Here is a 20376-nt window from a genome sequence, read left to right as displayed (position 1 = left end):
CTCTCTCTCTCTCTCTCTCTCTCTCTCTCTCTCTCTCTCTCTCTCTCTCTCTCTCTCTCTCTCTCTCTCTCTCTCTCTCTCTCTCTCTCTCTCTCTCTGTGTGTGTGTCCTCTCTCTCTCTGTGTGTGTCCTCTCTCTCTCTGTGTGTGTGTCCTCTCTCTCTCTGTGTGTGTCCTCTCTCTCTCTCTCTGTGTCCTCTGATTGTATATGGCATTTCTCCCTCCTTCTTCAGGTGGCGTGAAGGCAGGTGTTGAGGACTGTCTTTCTCTCTCTGCCTCATTCTATTGTTCTGAGTCATGGCGACCTCTCTGCTCAGCAGGCAGCTGGTCCTCTCCCTCCAGCAGAACCTCAGGCTCACTGCACCAGGTACATGCCACTCACACACTCCGCTCACACACACCGCTCACACACACCGCTCACACACTCCCCTCACACACTCCACTCACACACTCCGCTCACACACTCCTCACACACACCGCTCACACACTCCCCTCACACACCCCGCTCACACACTCCGCTCACACACTCCCCTCACACACCCCTCACACACTCCGCTCACACACACACCCCGCTCACACACTCCGCTCACACACACCGCTCACACACACCGCTCACACACGGCCCTCACACACGCCCCTCACACACTCCGCACACACACTCCGCACACACACTCCGCTCACACACTCCGCTCACACACTCCGCTCACACACGGCTCACACACGGCCCTCACACACTCCCCTCACACACACATAAGAGGTAGTAGGAACAGTAGTGTGTACAGGTTATGGTTATGTCTGTTAGAGGTCATATCTATATGCAATCAGCTAATGCTCTATTCCAGTTATATCACTGTTTGGTATACACACACACACACACACACACACACACACACACACACACACACACACACACACACACACACACACACACACACACACACACACACACACACACACACACACACACACACACACACACACACACACACACACACACATATACACTGGTAGAAATGTCACACTACTGACCTTGCTGCTGTTCCCTGTAGCCAACAGTCTCTTAATGAGTCAGCTTCCTCAATCATAAAACAGAGGTCAGCTACATGGTTAAGACAGACTGATGATATCACCCTGTGGCCAGACAGACTAATGATATCACCCTGTGGCCAGACAGACTAATAATATCACCCTGTGGCCAGACAGACTAATAATATCACCCTGTGGCCAGACAGACTGATGATATCACCCTGTGGCCAGGCAGACTAATAACATCACCCTGTGGCCAGACAGACTAATGATATCACCCTGTGGCCAGACAGACTGATGATATCACCCTGTGGCCAGACAGACTAATAATATCACCCTGTGGCCAGACAGACTAATGATATCACCCTGTGGCCAGGCAGACTAATAACATCACCCTGTGGCCAGACAGACTAATGATATCACCCTGTGGCCAGACAGACTGATGATATCACCCTGTGGCCAGGCAGACTAATAACATCACCCTGTGGCCAGACAGACTAATAATATCACCCTGTGGCCAGACAGACTGATGATATCACCCTACGTACCCTGTGGCCAGACAGACTAATGATATCACCCTGTGGCCAGACAGACTAATAATATCACCCTGTGGCCAGACAGACTAATGATATCACCCTGTGGCCAGACAGACTAAGGATATCACCCTACATACCCTGTGGCCAGACAGACTAATGATATCACCCTACATACCCTGTGGCCAGACAGACTAAAGATATCACCCTACATACCCTGTGGCCAGACAGACTAAAGATATCACCCTACATACCCTGTGGTCAGACAGACTAATAATATGACCCTGTGGCCAGACAGACTAATGATATCACCCTGTGGCCAGACAGACTAATGATATCACCCTGTGGCCAGACAGACTAATGATATCACCCTGTGGCCAGACAGACTAATGATATCACCCTACATACCCTGTGGCCAGACAGACTAATAATATCACCCTGTGGCCAGACAGACTAATGATATCACCCTGTGGCCAGACAGACTAATGATATCACCCTACGTACCCTGTGGCCAGACAGACTAATAATATCACCCTGTGGCCAGACAGACTAATGATATCACCCTGTGGCCAGACAGACTAAAGATATCACCCTACATACCCTGTGGTCAGACAGACTAATAATATGACCCTGTGGCCAGACAGACTAATGATATCACCCTGTGGCCAGACAGACTAATGATATCACCCTGTGGCCAGACAGACTAATGATATCACCCTGTGGCCAGACAGACTAATGATATCACCCTACATACCCTGTGGCCAGACAGACTAATAATATCACCCTGTGGCCAGACAGACTAATGATATCACCCTGTGGCCAGACAGACTAATGATATCACCCTACGTACCCTGTGGCCAGACAGACTAATAATATCACCCTGTGGCCAGACAGACTAATGATATCACCCTGTGGCCAGACAGACTAAGGATATCACCCTACATACCCTGTGGCCAGACAGACTAAAGATATCACCCTACATACCCTGTGGCCAGACAGACTAAAGATATCACCCTACATAACCTGTGGCCAGACAGACTAATGATATCACCCTACATACCCTGTGGCCAGAAAGACTAATGATATCACCCTATGGCCAGACAGACTAATGATATAACCCTACATAACCTATTGTCAGACAGACTAATGATATAACCCTAAATACCGTGTGGCCAGACAGCCTAATGATATCATCCTGTGGCCAGACAGACTAATGATATCACCCTATATACCCTGTGGCCAGACAGCCTAATGATTTAATCCTACATACCCTGTGGCCAGACAGACTAATGATATCACCCTACGTACCCTGTGGCCAGACAGACTAATGATATCACCCTACGTACCCTGTGTCCAGACAGACTAATGATATAACCCTAAATACCCTGTGACCAGACAGCCTAATGATATCACCCTGTGGCCAGACAGACTAATGATATCACACTATATACCCTGTGGCCAGACAGCCTAATGATATCACCCTACGTACCCTGTGGCCAGACAGACTAATGATATCACCCTACATACCCTGTGGCCAGACAGACTAATGATATCACCGTACATACCCTGTGGCCAGACAGACTAATGGTATCACCCTACATACCCTGTGACCGGACAGACTAATGATATCACCCTACATACCCTGTGGCCAGACAGACTAATGATATCACCCTACATACCCTGTGGCCAGACAGACTAATGGTATCACCCTGTGGCCAGACAGACTAAATATATAACCCTGTGGCCAGACAGACTAATGATATCACCCTACATACCCTGTGACCAGACAGACTAATGATATAACCCTGCATACCCTGTGGCCAGACAGACTAATGATATAACCCTGTGGCCAGACAGACTAATGATATCACCCTGTGGCCAGACAGACTAATGATATAACCCTGTGGCCAGACAGACTAATGATATAACCCTGTGGCCAGACAGACTAATGATATAACCCTGTGGCCAGACAGACTAATGATATAACCCTGTGGCCAGACAGACTAATGATATCACCCTGTGGCCAGACAGACTAATGATATAACCCTGTGGCCAGACAGACTAATGATATAACCCTGTGGCCAGACAGACTAATGATATCACCCTGTGGCCAGACAGACTAATGATATAACCCTGTGGCCAGACAGACTAATGATATCACCCTGTGGCCAGACAGACTAATGATATAACCCTGTGGCCAGACAGACTAATGATATAACCCTGTGGCCAGACAGACTAATGATATCACCCTGTGGCCAGACAGACTAATGATATCACCCTGTGGCCAGACAGACTAATGATATCACCCTGTGGCCAGACAGACTGATGATATCACCCTGTGGCCAGACAGACTAATGATATCACCCTGTGGCCAGACAGACTAATGATATAACCCTGTGGCCAGACAGACTAATGATATCACCCTGTGGCCAGACAGACTAATGATATCACCCTGTGGCCAGACAGACTAATGATATAACCCTGCATACTCTGTGGCCAGACAGACTAATGATATCACCCTGTGGCCAGACAGACTAATAATATCACCCTGTGGCCAGACAGACTAATGATATAACCCTGTGGCCAGACAGACTAATGATATAACCCTGTGGCCAGACAGACTAATGATATAACCCTGTGGCCAGACAGACTAATGATATAACCCTGTGGCCAGACAGACTAATGATATAACCCTGTGGCCAGACAGACAGGAACTAAGGCTGATACGGCATAACATAATGAATGGAGGGTTTGTCCTTGTCTAAGGTTAAGATGAAGTGTGTGTGTGTGTGTGTGTGTGTGTGTGTGTGTGTGTGTGTGTGTGTGTGTGTGTGTGTGTGTGTGTGTGTGTGTGTGTGTGTGTGTGTGTGTGTGTGTGTGTGTGTGTGTGTGTGTGTGTGTGTGTGTGTGTGTGGGGACAGGCTGCAGGTATGCGAGTAAGGCAGCAGCTAAGACTCAGATGGAGTTTGAATACGACGGGCCCTCCATGAAGACCGAGGTCCCAGGACCCCGTTCCAAGGTACTGAACCACACAGAGTCACTAACAGCACCATGGACCAGTAGGAACTATAGCTGTCTGTTAACAGGTACTGAACCACAGAGTCACTAACAGCACCATGGACCAGTAGGAACTATAGCTGTCTGTTAACAGGTACTGAACCACACAGAGTCACTAACAGCACCATGGACCAGTAGGAACTATAGCTGTCTGTTAACAGGTACTGAACCACACAGAGTCACGAACAGCACCATGGACCAGTAGGAATTATAGCTGTCTGTTAACAGGTACTGAACCACACAGAGTCACTAACAGCACCATGGACCAGTAGGAACTATAGCTGTCTGTTAACAGGTACTGAACCACACAGAGTCACTAACAGCACCATGGACCAGTAGGAACTATAGCTGTCTGTTAACAGGTACTGAACCACACAGAGTTCACTAACAGCACCATGGACCAGTAGGAACTATAGCTGTCTGTTAACAGGTACTGAACCACACAGAGTCACTAACAGCACCATGGACCAGTAGGAACTATAGATGTCTGTTAACAGGTACTGAACCACACAGAGTCACTAACAGCACCATGGACCAGTAGGAACTATAGATGTCTGTTAACAGGTACTGAACCACACATAGTCACTAACAGCACCATGGACCAGTAGGAACTATAGCTGTCTGTTAACAGGTACTGAACCACACAGAGTCACTAACAGCACCATGGACCAGTAGGAACTATAGCTGTCTGTTAACAGGTACTGAACCACACATAGTCACTAACAGCACCATGGACCAGTAGGAACTATAGCTGTCTGTTAACAGGTACTGAACCACACAGAGTCACTAACAGCACCATGGACCAGTAGGAACTATAGATGTTTGGCTCCTTCTGTTTGACATGGGTTCAATGGTGACCTCTGTGTGACCCTGCGATGGGAACAGTGGACTGTACACACCCATCCTGAACACTGTGTTGCACACAGGCTTCGTCCCAAACAGAACCCTAGGAGGGAATAGGCTGTATTAGACCAGGACACTATGGAGGGAATAGACTGTATTAGACCAGGGCACTATGGAGGGAATAGACTGCATTAGACCAGGACACTATGGAGGGAATAGACCAGGACACTATGGAGGGAATAGACTGCATTAGACCAGGACACTATGGAGGGAATAGACCAGGGCACTATGGAGGGAATAGACTGCATTAGACCAGAGCACTATGGAGGGAATAGACCAGGACACTATGGAGGGAATAGACTGCACTATGGAGGGAATAGACTGTATTATACCAGGGCACTATGGAGGGAATAGACTGCATTAGACCAGGGCACTATGGAGGGAATAGACTGCACTATGGAGGGAATAGACTGTATTAGACCAGGGCACTATGGAGGGAATAGACTGCATTAGACCAGGGCACTATGGAGGGAATAGACTGCACTATGGAGGGAATAGACTGTATTAGACCAGGGCACTATGGAGGGAATAGACTGTATTAGACCAGGGCACTATGGAGGGAATAGACTGCATTAGACCAGGGCACTATGGAGGGAATAGACCAGGGCACTATGGAGGGAATAGACTGCATTAGACCAGGACACTATGGAGGGAATAGACTGTATTAGACCAGGGTACTATGGAGGGAATAGACTGCACTATGGAGGGAATAGACTGTACTATGGAGGGAATAGACCAGGGTACTATGGAGGGAATAGACTGCATTAGACCAGGGCACTATGGAGGGAATAGACTGCACTATGGAGGGAATAGACTGCACTATGGAGGGAATAGACTGCACTATGGAGGGAATAGACTGTATTAGACCAGGGCACTATGGAGGGAATAGACCAGGGCACTATGGAGGGAATAGACTGCATTAGACCAGGGCACTATGGAGGGAATAGACTGTATTAGACCAGGGCACTATGGAGGGAATAGACTGCATTAGACCAGGGCACTATGGAGGGAATAGACCAGGGCACTATGGAGGGAATAGACTGCATTAGACCAGGGCACTATGGAGGGAATAGACTGTATTAGACCAGGGCACTATGGAGGGAATAGACTGTATTAGACCAGGGCACTATGGAGGGAATAGACTGTATTAGACCAGGGCACTATGGAGGGAATAGACTGCATTAGACCAGGGCACTATGGAGGGAATAGACTGCATTAGACCAGGGCACTATGGAGGGAATAGACTGCATTAGACCAGGGCACTATGGAGGGAATAGACCAGGACACTATGGAGGGAATAGACTGCATTAGACCAGGGCACTATGGAGGGAATAGACTGTACTATGGAGGGAATAGACTGTATTAGACCAGGGCACTATGGAGGGAATAGACTGCATTAGACCAGGGCACTATGGAGGGAATAGACCGGGGCACTATGGAGGGAATAGACCAGGGCACTATGGAGGGAATAGACTGTATTAGACCAGGGCACTATGGAGGGAATAGACCAGGACACTATGGAGGGAATAGACTGCATTAGACCAGGGCACTATGGAGGAAATAGACTGTACTATGGAGGAAATAGACTGTACTATGGAGGGAATAGACTGTATTAGACCAGGGCACTATGGAGGGAATAGACTGCATTAGACCAGGGCACTATGGAGGGAATAGACTGCATTAGACCAGGGCACTATGGAGGGAATAGACCAGGACACTATGGAGGGAATAGACTGCATTAGACCAGGGCACTATGGAGGGAATAGACTGTACTATGGAGGGAATAGACTGTATTAGACCAGGGCACTATGGAGGGAATAGACTGCATTAGACCAGGGCACTATGGAGGGAATAGACCGGGGCACTATGGAGGGAATAGACCAGGGCACTATGGAGGAATAGACTGTATTAGACCAGGGCACTATGGAGGGAATAGACCAGGACACTATGGAGGGAATAGACTGCATTAGACCAGGGCACTATGGAGGAAATAGACTGTACTATGGAGGAAATAGACTGTACTATGGAGGGAATAGACTGTATTAGACCAGGGCACTATGGAGGGAATAGACTGCATTAGACCAGGGCACTATGGAGGGAATAGACTGCATTAGACCAGGGCACTATGGAGGGAATAGACTGCATTAGACCAGGGCACTATGGAGGGAATAGACCAGGGCACTATGGAGGGAATAGACTGCATTAGACCAGGGCACTATGGAGGGAATAGACCAGGGCACTATGGAGGAATAGACTGCATTAGACCAGGGCACTATGGAGGGAATAGACCAGGACACTATGGAGGGAATAGACTGTATTAGACCAGGGCACTATGGAGGGAATAGACTGCACTATGGAGGGAATAGACTGTATTAGACCAGGGCACTATGGAGGGAATAGACTGTATTAGACCAGGGCACTATGGAGGGAATAGACTGTATTAGACCAGGGCACTATGGAGGGAATAGACTGTATTAGACCAGGGCACTATGGAGGGAATAGACTGCATTAGACCAGGGCACTATGGAGGGAATAGACTGTATTAGACCAGGGCACTATGGAGGGAATAGACTGTATTAGACCAGGGCACTATGGAGGAATAGACTGCACTATGGAGGGAATAGACTGCACTATGGAGGGAATAGACTGTATTAGACCAGGGCACTATGGAGGGAATAGACTGTATTAGACCAGGGCACTATGGAGGGAATAGACTGCATTAGACCAGGGCACTATGGAGGGAATAGACTGTATTAGACCAGGGCACTATGGAGGGAATAGACTGCATTAGACCAGGGCACTATGGAGGGAATAGACCAGGGCACTATGGAGGGAATAGACTGTATTAGACCAGGACACTATGGAGGGAATAGACTGTATTAGACCAGGACACTATGGAGGGAATAGACTGTATTAGACCAGGGCACTATGGAGGGAATAGACCAGGACACTATGGAGGGAATAGACTGTATTAGACCAGGGCACTATGGAGGGAATAGACTGTATTAGACCAGGGCACTATGGAGGGAATAGACTGCACTATGGAGGGAATAGACTGCACTATGGAGGGAATAGACTGTATTAGACCAGGGCACTATGGAGGGAATAGACTGCATTAGACCAGGGCACTATGGAGGGAATAGACTGTATTAGACCAGGGCACTATGGAGGGAATAGACTGCATTAGACCAGGGCACTATGGAGGGAATAGACCAGGACACTATGGAGGGAATAGACTGCATTAGACCAGGGCACTATGGAGGGAATAGACTGTACTATGGAGGGAATAGACTGTATTAGACCAGGGCACTATGGAGGGAATAGACTGCATTAGACCAGGGCACTATGGAGGGAATAGACCGGGGCACTATGGAGGGAATAGACCAGGGCACTATGGAGGGAATAGACTGTATTAGACCAGGGCACTATGGAGGGAATAGACCAGGACACTATGGAGGGAATAGACTGCATTAGACCAGGGCACTATGGAGGAAATAGACTGTACTATGGAGGAAATAGACTGTACTATGGAGGGAATAGACTGTATTAGACCAGGGCACTATGGAGGGAATAGACTGCATTAGACCAGGGCACTATGGAGGGAATAGACTGCATTAGACCAGGGCACTATGGAGGGAATAGACCAGGACACTATGGAGGGAATAGACTGCATTAGACCAGGGCACTATGGAGGGAATAGACTGTACTATGGAGGGAATAGACTGTATTAGACCAGGGCACTATGGAGGGAATAGACTGCATTAGACCAGGGCACTATGGAGGGAATAGACCGGGGCACTATGGAGGGAATAGACCAGGGCACTATGGAGGGAATAGACTGTATTAGACCAGGGCACTATGGAGGGAATAGACCAGGACACTATGGAGGGAATAGACTGCATTAGACCAGGGCACTATGGAGGAAATAGACTGTACTATGGAGGAAATAGACTGTACTATGGAGGGAATAGACTGTATTAGACCAGGGCACTATGGAGGGAATAGACTGCATTAGACCAGGGCACTATGGAGGGAATAGACTGCATTAGACCAGGGCACTATGGAGGGAATAGACTGCATTAGACCAGGGCACTATGGAGGGAATAGACCAGGGCACTATGGAGGGAATAGACTGCATTAGACCAGGGCACTATGGAGGGAATAGACCAGGGCACTATGGAGGGAATAGACTGCATTAGACCAGGGCACTATGGAGGGAATAGACCAGGACACTATGGAGGGAATAGACTGTATTAGACCAGGGCACTATGGAGGGAATAGACTGCACTATGGAGGGAATAGACTGTATTAGACCAGGGCACTATGGAGGGAATAGACTGTATTAGACCAGGGCACTATGGAGGGAATAGACTGTATTAGACCAGGGCACTATGGAGGGAATAGACTGTATTAGACCAGGGCACTATGGAGGGAATAGACTGCATTAGACCAGGGCACTATGGAGGGAATAGACTGTATTAGACCAGGGCACTATGGAGGGAATAGACTGTATTAGACCAGGGCACTATGGAGGGAATAGACTGCACTATGGAGGGAATAGACTGCACTATGGAGGGAATAGACTGTATTAGACCAGGGCACTATGGAGGGAATAGACTGTATTAGACCAGGGCACTATGGAGGGAATAGACTGCATTAGACCAGGGCACTATGGAGGGAATAGACTGTATTAGACCAGGGCACTATGGAGGGAATAGACTGCATTAGACCAGGGCACTATGGAGGGAATAGACCAGGGCACTATGGAGGGAATAGACTGTATTAGACCAGGACACTATGGAGGGAATAGACTGTATTAGACCAGGACACTATGGAGGGAATAGACTGTATTAGACCAGGGCACTATGGAGGGAATAGACCAGGACACTATGGAGGGAATAGACTGTATTAGACCAGGGCACTATGGAGGGAATAGACTGTATTAGACCAGGGCACTATGGAGGGAATAGACTGCACTATGGAGGGAATAGACTGCACTATGGAGGGAATAGACTGTATTAGACCAGGGCACTATGGAGGGAATAGACTGCATTAGACCAGGGCACTATGGAGGGAATAGACTGCATTAGACCAGGGCACTATGGAGGGAATAGACCAGGGCACTATGGAGGGAATAGACTGCATTAGACCAGGGCACTATGGAGGGAATAGACCAGGACACTATGGAGGGAATAGACTGTATTAGACCAGGGCACTATGGAGGGAATAGACTGCACTATGGAGGGAATAGACTGTATTAGACCAGGGCACTATGGAGGGAATAGACTGTATTAGACCAGGGCACTATGGAGGGAATAGACTGTATTAGACCAGGGCACTATGGAGGGAATAGACTGTATTAGACCAGGGCACTATGGAGGGAATAGACTGCATTAGACCAGGGCACTATGGAGGGAATAGACTGTATTAGACCAGGGCACTATGGAGGGAATAGACTGTATTAGACCAGGGCACTAAGGAGGGAATAGAGTGTATTAGACCAGGGCACTATGGAGGGAATAGACTGTATTAGACCAGGGCACTATGGAGGGAATAGACTGCATTAGACCAGGGCACTATGGAGGGAATAGACTGCATTAGACCAGGGCACTATGGAGGGAATAGACCAGGGCACTATGGAGGGAATAGACTGCATTAGACCAGGGCACTATGTAGGGAATAGACTGTATTAGACCAGGGCACTATGGAGGGAATAGACTGCATTAGACCAGGGCACTATGGAGGGAATAGACTGTATTAGACCAGGGCACTATGGAGGGAATAGACCAGGGCACTATGGAGGAATAGACTGCATTAGACCAGGGCACTATGGAGGGAATAGACTGTATTAGACCAGGGCACTATGGAGGGAATAGACTGCATTAGACCAGGGCACTAAGGAGGGAATAGAGTGTATTAGACCAGGGCACTATGGAGGGAATAGACTGTATTAGACCAGGACACTATGGAGGGAATAGACTGTATTAGACCAGGACACTATGGAGGGAATAGACTGTATTAGACCAGGGCACTATGGAGGGAATAGACCAGGACACTATGGAGGGAATAGACTGTATTAGACCAGGGCACTATGGAGGGAATAGACTGTATTAGACCAGGGCACTATGGAGGAATAGACTGCACTATGGAGGGAATAGACTGCACTATGGAGGGAATAGACTGTATTAGACCAGGGCACTATGGAGGGAATAGACTGCATTAGACCAGGGCACTATGGAGGGAATAGACTGTATTAGACCAGGGCACTATGGAGGGAATAGACTGCATTAGACCAGGGCACTATGGAGGGAATAGACCAGGGCACTATGGAGGGAATAGACTGTATTAGACCAGGGCACTATGGAGGGAATAGACTGCATTAGACCAGGGCACTATGGAGGGAATAGACTGCATTAGACCAGGGCACTATGGAGGGAATAGACTGCATTAGACCAGGGCACTATGGAGGGAATAGACTGTATTAGACCAGGGCACTATGGAGGGAATAGACCAGGGCACTATGGAGGGAATAGACTGCATTAGACCAGGGCACTATGGAGGGAATAGACTGTATTAGACCAGGGCACTATGGAGGGAATAGACTGCATTAGACCAGGGCACTAAGGAGGGAATAGAGTGTATTAGACCAGGGCACTATGGAGGGAATAGACTGTATTAGACCAGGGCACTATGGAGGGAATAGACTGCATTAGACCAGGGCACTATGGAGGGAATAGACTGCATTAGACCAGGGCACTATGGAGGGAATAGACCAGGGCACTATGGAGGGAATAGACTGTATTAGACCAGGGCACTATGGAGGGAATAGACTGCATTAGAACAGGGCACTAAGGAGGGAATAGAGTGTATTAGACCAGGGCACTATGGAGGGAATAGACTGTATTAGACCAGGGCACTATGGAGGGAATAGACTGCATTAGACCAGGGCACTATGGAGGGAATAGACTGCATTAGACCAGGGCACTATGGAGGGAATAGACCAGGGCACTATGGAGGGAATAGACTGCATTAGACCAGGGCACTATGTAGGGAATAGACTGTATTAGACCAGGGCACTATGGAGGGAATAGACTGCATTAGACCAGGGCACTATGGAGGGAATAGACTGTATTAGACCAGGGCACTATGGAGGGAATAGACCAGGGCACTATGGAGGGAATAGACTGCATTAGACCAGGGCACTATGGAGGGAATAGACTGTATTAGACCAGGGCACTATGGAGGGAATAGACTGCATTAGACCAGGGCACTAAGGAGGGAATAGAGTGTATTAGACCAGGGCACTATGGAGGGAATAGACTGTATTAGACCAGGACACTATGGAGGGAATAGACTGTATTAGACCAGGACACTATGGAGGGAATAGACTGTATTAGACCAGGGCACTATGGAGGGAATAGACCAGGACACTATGGAGGGAATAGACTGTATTAGACCAGGGCACTATGGAGGGAATAGACTGTATTAGACCAGGGCACTATGGAGGGAATAGACTGCACTATGGAGGGAATAGACTGCACTATGGAGGGAATAGACTGTATTAGACCAGGGCACTATGGAGGGAATAGACTGCATTAGACCAGGGCACTATGGAGGGAATAGACTGTATTAGACCAGGGCACTATGGAGGGAATAGACTGCATTAGACCAGGGCACTATGGAGGGAATAGACCAGGGCACTATGGAGGGAATAGACTGTATTAGACCAGGGCACTATGGAGGGAATAGACTGCATTAGACCAGGGCACTATGGAGGGAATAGACTGCATTAGACCAGGGCACTATGGAGGGAATAGACTGCATTAGACCAGGGCACTATGGAGGGAATAGACTGTATTAGACCAGGGCACTATGGAGGGAATAGACCAGGGCACTATGGAGGGAATAGACTGCATTAGACCAGGGCACTATGGAGGGAATAGACTGTATTAGACCAGGGCACTATGGAGGGAATAGACTGCATTAGACCAGGGCACTAAGGAGGGAATAGAGTGTATTAGACCAGGGCACTATGGAGGGAATAGACTGTATTAGACCAGGGCACTATGGAGGGAATAGACTGCATTAGACCAGGGCACTATGGAGGGAATAGACTGCATTAGACCAGGGCACTATGGAGGGAATAGACCAGGGCACTATGGAGGGAATAGACTGCATTAGACCAGGGCACTATGTAGGGAATAGACTGTATTAGACCAGGGCACTATGGAGGGAATAGACTGCATTAGACCAGGACACTATGGAGGGAATAGACTGTATTAGACCAGGGCACTATGGAGGGAATAGACTGTATTAGACCAGGGCACTATGGAGGGAATAGACTGTATTAGACCAGGACACTATGGAGGGAATAGACTGTATTAGACCAGGACACTATGGAGGGAATAGACTGTATTAGACCAGGGCACTATGGAGGGAATAGACCAGGACACTATGGAGGGAATAGACTGTATTAGACCAGGGCACTATGGAGGAATAGACCAGGACACTATGGAGGGAATAGACTGTATTAGACCAGGGCACTATGGAGGGAATAGACTGTATTAGACCAGGGCACTATGGAGGGAATAGACTGCATTAGACCAGGGCACTATGGAGGGAATAGACTGCATTAGACCAGAGCACTATGGAGGGAATAGACTGCATTAGACCAGGGCACTATGGAGGGAATAGACTGCATTAGACTAGGGCACTATGGAGGTAATAGACTGTATTAGACCAGGGCACTATGGAGGGAATAGACTGTATTAGACCAGGGCACTATGGAGGGAATAGACTGTATTAGACCAGGGCACTATGGAGGGAATAGACTGTATTAGACCAGGGCACTATGGAGGGAATAGACTGCATTAGACCAGGGCACTATGGAGGGAATAGACTGTATTAGACCAGGGCACTATGGAGGGAATAGACTGCATTAGACCAGGGCACTATGGAGGGAATAGACTGTATTAGACCAGGGCACTATGGAGGGAATAGACTATTAGACCAGGGCACTATGGAGGGAATAGACTGCATTAGACCAGGGCACTATGGAGGGAATAGACTGTATTAGACCAGGGCACTATGGAGGGAATAGACTGCATTAGACCAGGGCGCTATGGAGGGAATAGACTGCATTAGACCAGAGCACTATGGAGGGAATAGACTGTATTAGACCAGGGCACTATGGAGGGAATAGACCAGGGCACTATGGAGGGAATAGACCAGGGCACTATGGAGGGAATAGACTGCATTAGACCAGGGCACTATGGAGGGAATAGACTGTATTAGACCAGGGCACTATGGAGGGAATAGACCAGGACACTATGGAGGGAATAGACTGTATTAGACCAGGGCACTATGGAGGGAATAGACCAGGATACTATGGAGGGAATAGACTGTATTAGACCAGGGCACTATGGAGGGAATAGACTGTATTAGACCAGGGCACTATGGAGGGAATAGACTGCATTAGACCAGAGCACTATGGAGGGAATAGACTGCATTAGACCAGGGCACTATGTAGGGAATAGACTGTATTAGACCAGGGCACTATGGAGGGAATAGACTGCATTAGACCAGGACATTATGGAGGGAATAGACTGTATTAGACCAGGGCACTATGGAGGGAATAGACTGTATTAGACCAGGGCACTATGGAGGGAATAGACTGTATTAGACCAGGACACTATGGAGGGAATAGACTGTATTAGACCAGGACACTATGGAGGGAATAGACTGTATTAGACCAGGGCACTATGGAGGGAATAGACCAGGACACTATGGAGGAATAGACTGTATTAGACCAGGGCACTATGGAGGGAATAGACTGTATTAGACCAGGGCACTATGGAGGGAATAGACTGCACTATGGAGGGAATAGACTGCACTATGGAGGGAATAGACTGTATTAGACCAGGGCACTATGGAGGGAATAGACTGCATTAGACCAGGGCACTATGGAGGGAATAGACTGTATTAGACCAGGGCACTATGGAGGGAATAGACTGCATTAGACCAGGGCACTATGGAGGGAATAGACCAGGGCACTATGGAGGGAATAGACTGTATTAGACCAGGGCACTATGGAGGGAATAGACTGCATTAGACCAGGGCACTATGGAGGGAATAGACTGCATTAGACCAGGGCACTATGGAGGGAATAGACTGCATTAGACCAGGGCACTATGGAGGGAATAGACTGTATTAGACCAGGGCACTATGGAGGGAATAGACCAGGGCACTATGGAGGGAATAGACTGCATTAGACCAGGGCACTATGGAGGGAATAGACTGCATTAGACCAGGGCACTAAGGAGGGAATAGAGTGTATTAGACCAGGGCACTATGGAGGGAATAGACTGTATTAGACCAGGGCACTATGGAGGGAATAGACTGCATTAGACCAGGGCACTATGGAGGGAATAGACTGCATTAGACCAGGGCACTATGGAGGGAATAGACCAGGGCACTATGGAGGGAATAGACTGCATTAGACCAGGGCACTATGTAGGGAATAGACTGTATTAGACCAGGGCACTATGGAGGGAATAGACTGCATTAGACCAGGACACTATGGAGGGAATAGACTGTATTAGACCAGGGCACTATGGAGGGAATAGACTGTATTAGACCAGGGCACTATGGAGGGAATAGACTGTATTAGACCAGGACACTATGGAGGGAATAGACTGTATTAGACCAGGACACTATGGAGGGAATAGACTGTATTAGACCAGGGCACTATGGAGGGAATAGACCAGGACACTATGGAGGGAATAGACTGTATTAGACCAGGGCACTATGGAGGGAATAGACCAGGACACTATGGAGGGAATAGACTGTATTAGACCAGGGCACTATGGAGGGAATAGACTGTATTAGACCAGGGCACTATGGAGGGAATAGACTGCATTAGACCAGGGCACTATGGAGGGAATAGACTGTATTAGACCAGGGCACTATGGAGGGAATAGACTGCATTAGACCAGGGCACTATGGAGGGAATAGACTGTATTAGACCAGGGCACTATGGAGGGAATAGACTGCATTAGACCAGAGCACTATGGAGGGAATAGACTGCATTAGACCAGGGCACTATGGAGGGAATAGACTGCATTAGACTAGGGCACTATGGAGGTAATAGACTGTATTAGACCAGGGCACTATGGAGGGAATAGACTGTATTAGACCAGGGCACTATGGAGGGAATAGACTGTATTAGACCAGGGCACTATGGAGGGAATAGACTGTATTAGACCAGGGCACTATGGAGGGAATAGACTGCATTAGACCAGGGCACTATGGAGGGAATAGACTGTATTAGACCAGGGCACTATGGAGGGAATAGACTGCATTAGACCAGGGCACTATGGAGGGAATAGACTGTATTAGACCAGGGCACTATGGAGGGAATAGACTATTAGACCAGGGCACTATGGAGGGAATAGACTGCATTAGACCAGGGCACTATGGAGGGAATAGACTGTATTAGACCAGGGCACTATGGAGGGAATAGACTGCATTAGACCAGGGCGCTATGGAGGGAATAGACTGCATTAGACCAGAGCACTATGGAGGGAATAGACTGTATTAGACCAGGGCACTATGGAGGGAATAGACCAGGGCACTATGGAGGGAATAGACCAGGGCACTATGGAGGGAATAGACTGCATTAGACCAGGGCACTATGGAGGGAATAGACTGTATTAGACCAGGGCACTATGGAGGGAATAGACCAGGACACTATGGAGGGAATAGACTGTATTAGACCAGGGCACTATGGAGGGAATAGACTGTATTAGACCAGGGCACTATGGAGGGAATAGACTGCATTAGACCAGGGCACTATGGAGGGAATAGACTGCATTAGACCAGAGCACTATGGAGGGAATAGACTGCATTAGACCAGGGCACTATGGAGGGAATAGACTGCATTAGACTAGGGCACTATGGAGGTAATAGACTGTATTAGACCAGGGCACTATGGAGGGAATAGACTGTATTAGACCAGGGCACTATGGAGGGAATAGACTGTATTAGACCAGGGCACTATGGAGGGAATAGACTGTATTAGACCAGGGCACTATGGAGGGAATAGACTGCATTAGACCAGGGCACTATGGAGGGAATAGACTGTATTAGACCAGGGCACTATGGAGGGAATAGACTGCATTAGACCAGGGCACTATGGAGGGAATAGACTGTATTAGACCAGGGCACTATGGAGGGAATAGACTATTAGACCAGGGCACTATGGAGGGAATAGACTGCATTAGACCAGGGCACTATGGAGGGAATAGACTGTATTAGACCAGGGCACTATGGAGGGAATAGACTGCATTAGACCAGGGCGCTATGGAGGGAATAGACTGCATTAGACCAGAGCACTATGGAGGGAATAGACTGTATTAGACCAGGGCACTATGGAGGGAATAGACCAGGGCACTATGGAGGGAATAGACCAGGGCACTATGGAGGGAATAGACTGCATTAGACCAGGGCACTATGGAGGGAATAGACTGTATTAGACCAGGGCACTATGGAGGGAATAGACCAGGACACTATGGAGGGAATAGACTGTATTAGACCAGGGCACTATGGAGGGAATAGACCAGGATACTATGGAGGGAATAGACTGTATTAGACCAGGGCACTATGGAGGGAATAGACTGTATTAGACCAGGGCACTATGGAGGGAATAGACTGCATTAGACCAGAGCACTATGGAGGGAATAGACTGCATTAGACCAGGGCACTATGTAGGGAATAGACTGTATTATACCAGGGCACTATGGAGGGAATAGACTGCATTAGACCAGGACACTATGGAGGGAATAGACTGTATTAGACCAGGGCACTATGGAGGGAATAGACTGTATTAGACCAGGGCACTATGGAGGGAATAGACTGTATTAGACCAGGACACTATGGAGGGAATAGACTGTATTAGACCAGGACACTATGGAGGGAATAGACTGTATTAGACCAGGGCACTATGGAGGGAATAGACCAGGACACTATGGAGGGAATAGACTGTATTAGACCAGGGCACTATGGAGGGAATAGACTGTATTAGACCAGGGCACTATGGAGGGAATAGACTGCACTATGGAGGAATAGACTGCACTATGGAGGGAATAGACTGTATTAGACCAGGGCACTATGGAGGGAATAGACTGCATTAGACCAGGGCACTATGGAGGGAATAGACTGTATTAGACCAGGGCACTATGGAGGGAATAGACTGCATTAGACCAGGGCACTATGGAGGGAATAGACCAGGGCACTATGGAGGGAATAGACTGTATTAGACCAGGGCACTATGGAGGGAATAGACTGCATTAGACCAGGGCACTATGGAGGGAATAGACTGCATTAGACCAGGGCACTATGGAGGGAATAGACTGCATTAGACCAGGGCACTGTGGAGGGAATAGACTGTATTAGACCAGGGCACTATGGAGGGAATAGACCAGGGCACTATGGAGGGAATAGACTGCATTAGACCAGGGCACTATGGAGGGAATAGACTGTATTAGACCAGGGCACTATGGAGGGAATAGACTGCATTAGACCAGGGCACTAAGGAGGGAATAGAGTGTATTAGACCAGGGCACTATGGAGGGAATAGACTGTATTAGACCAGGGCACTATGGAGGGAATAGACTGCATTAGACCAGGGCACTATGGAGGGAATAGACTGCATTAGACCAGGGCACTATGGAGGGAATAGACCAGGGCACTATGGAGGGAATAGACTGCATTAGACCAGGGCACTATGTAGGGAATAGACTGTATTAGACCAGGGCACTATGGAGGGAATAGACTGCATTAGACCAGGACACTATGGAGGGAATAGACTGTATTAGACCAGGGCACTATGGAGGGAATAGACTGTATTAGACCAGGGCACTATGGAGGGAATAGACTGTATTAGACCAGGACACTATGGAGGGAATAGACTGTATTAGACCAGGACACTATGGAGGGAATAGACTGTATTAGACCAGGGCACTATGGAGGGAATAGACCAGGACACTATGGAGGGAATAGACTGTATTAGACCAGGGCACTATGGAGGGAATAGACCAGGACACTATGGAGGGAATAGACTGTATTAGACCAGGGCACTATGGAGGGAATAGACTGTATTAGACCAGGGCACTATGGAGGGAATAGACTGCATTAGACCAGGGCACTATGGAGGGAATAGACTGTATTAGACCAGGGCACTATGGAGGGAATAGACTGCATTAGACCAGGGCACTATGGAGGGAATAGACTGTATTAGACCAGGGCACTATGGAGGGAATAGACTGCATTAGACCAGAGCACTATGGAGGGAATAGACTGCATTAGACCAGGGCACTATGGAGGGAATAGACTGCATTAGACTAGGGCACTATGGAGGTAATAGACTGTATTAGACCAGGGCACTATGGAGGGAATAGACTGTATTAGACCAGGGCACTATGGAGGGAATAGACTGTATTAGACCAGGGCACTATGGAGGGAATAGACTGTATTAGACCAGGGCACTATGGAGGAAATAGACTGCATTAGACCAGGGCACTATGGAGGGAATAGACTGTATTAGACCAGGGCACTATGGAGGGAATAGACTGCATTAGACCAGGGCACTATGGAGGGAATAGACTGTATTAGACCAGGGCACTATGTAGGGAATAGACTATTAGACCAGGGCACTATGGAGGGAATAGACTGCATTAGACCAGGGCACTATGGAGGGAATAGACTGTATTAGACCAGGGCACTATGGAGGAATAGACTGCATTAGACCAGGGCGCTATGGAGGGAATAGACTGCATTAGACCAGAGCACTATGGAGGGAA

At 48.2% G+C, this 20376-nt stretch overlaps 1 protein-coding gene across 2 annotated transcripts in view; it reads left to right on the top strand.

Annotated features, from left to right (window-relative positions):
• The window catches only part of abat (4-aminobutyrate aminotransferase), a 79938-nt gene that overhangs the window by 24580 nt on the left and 34982 nt on the right, over window positions 1-20376 (top strand). For both annotated transcript variants that reach the window (XM_046335254.1, XM_046335253.1), the window contains 2 exons: window positions 233-366; window positions 4480-4577. In XM_046335254.1, coding sequence (XP_046191210.1) covers window positions 297-366; window positions 4480-4577 — 168 coding nt within the window. In that variant the 5' untranslated portion in view covers window positions 233-296. The remainder of the gene's footprint in view (window positions 1-232; window positions 367-4479; window positions 4578-20376) is intronic.

This window comes from Oncorhynchus gorbuscha, unplaced genomic scaffold, assembly GCF_021184085.1.
Source record: "Oncorhynchus gorbuscha isolate QuinsamMale2020 ecotype Even-year unplaced genomic scaffold, OgorEven_v1.0 Un_scaffold_691, whole genome shotgun sequence".
NCBI lineage: Eukaryota > Metazoa > Chordata > Actinopteri > Salmoniformes > Salmonidae > Oncorhynchus > Oncorhynchus gorbuscha.
This window is presented reverse-complemented; position numbering and strand designations above follow the sequence as displayed.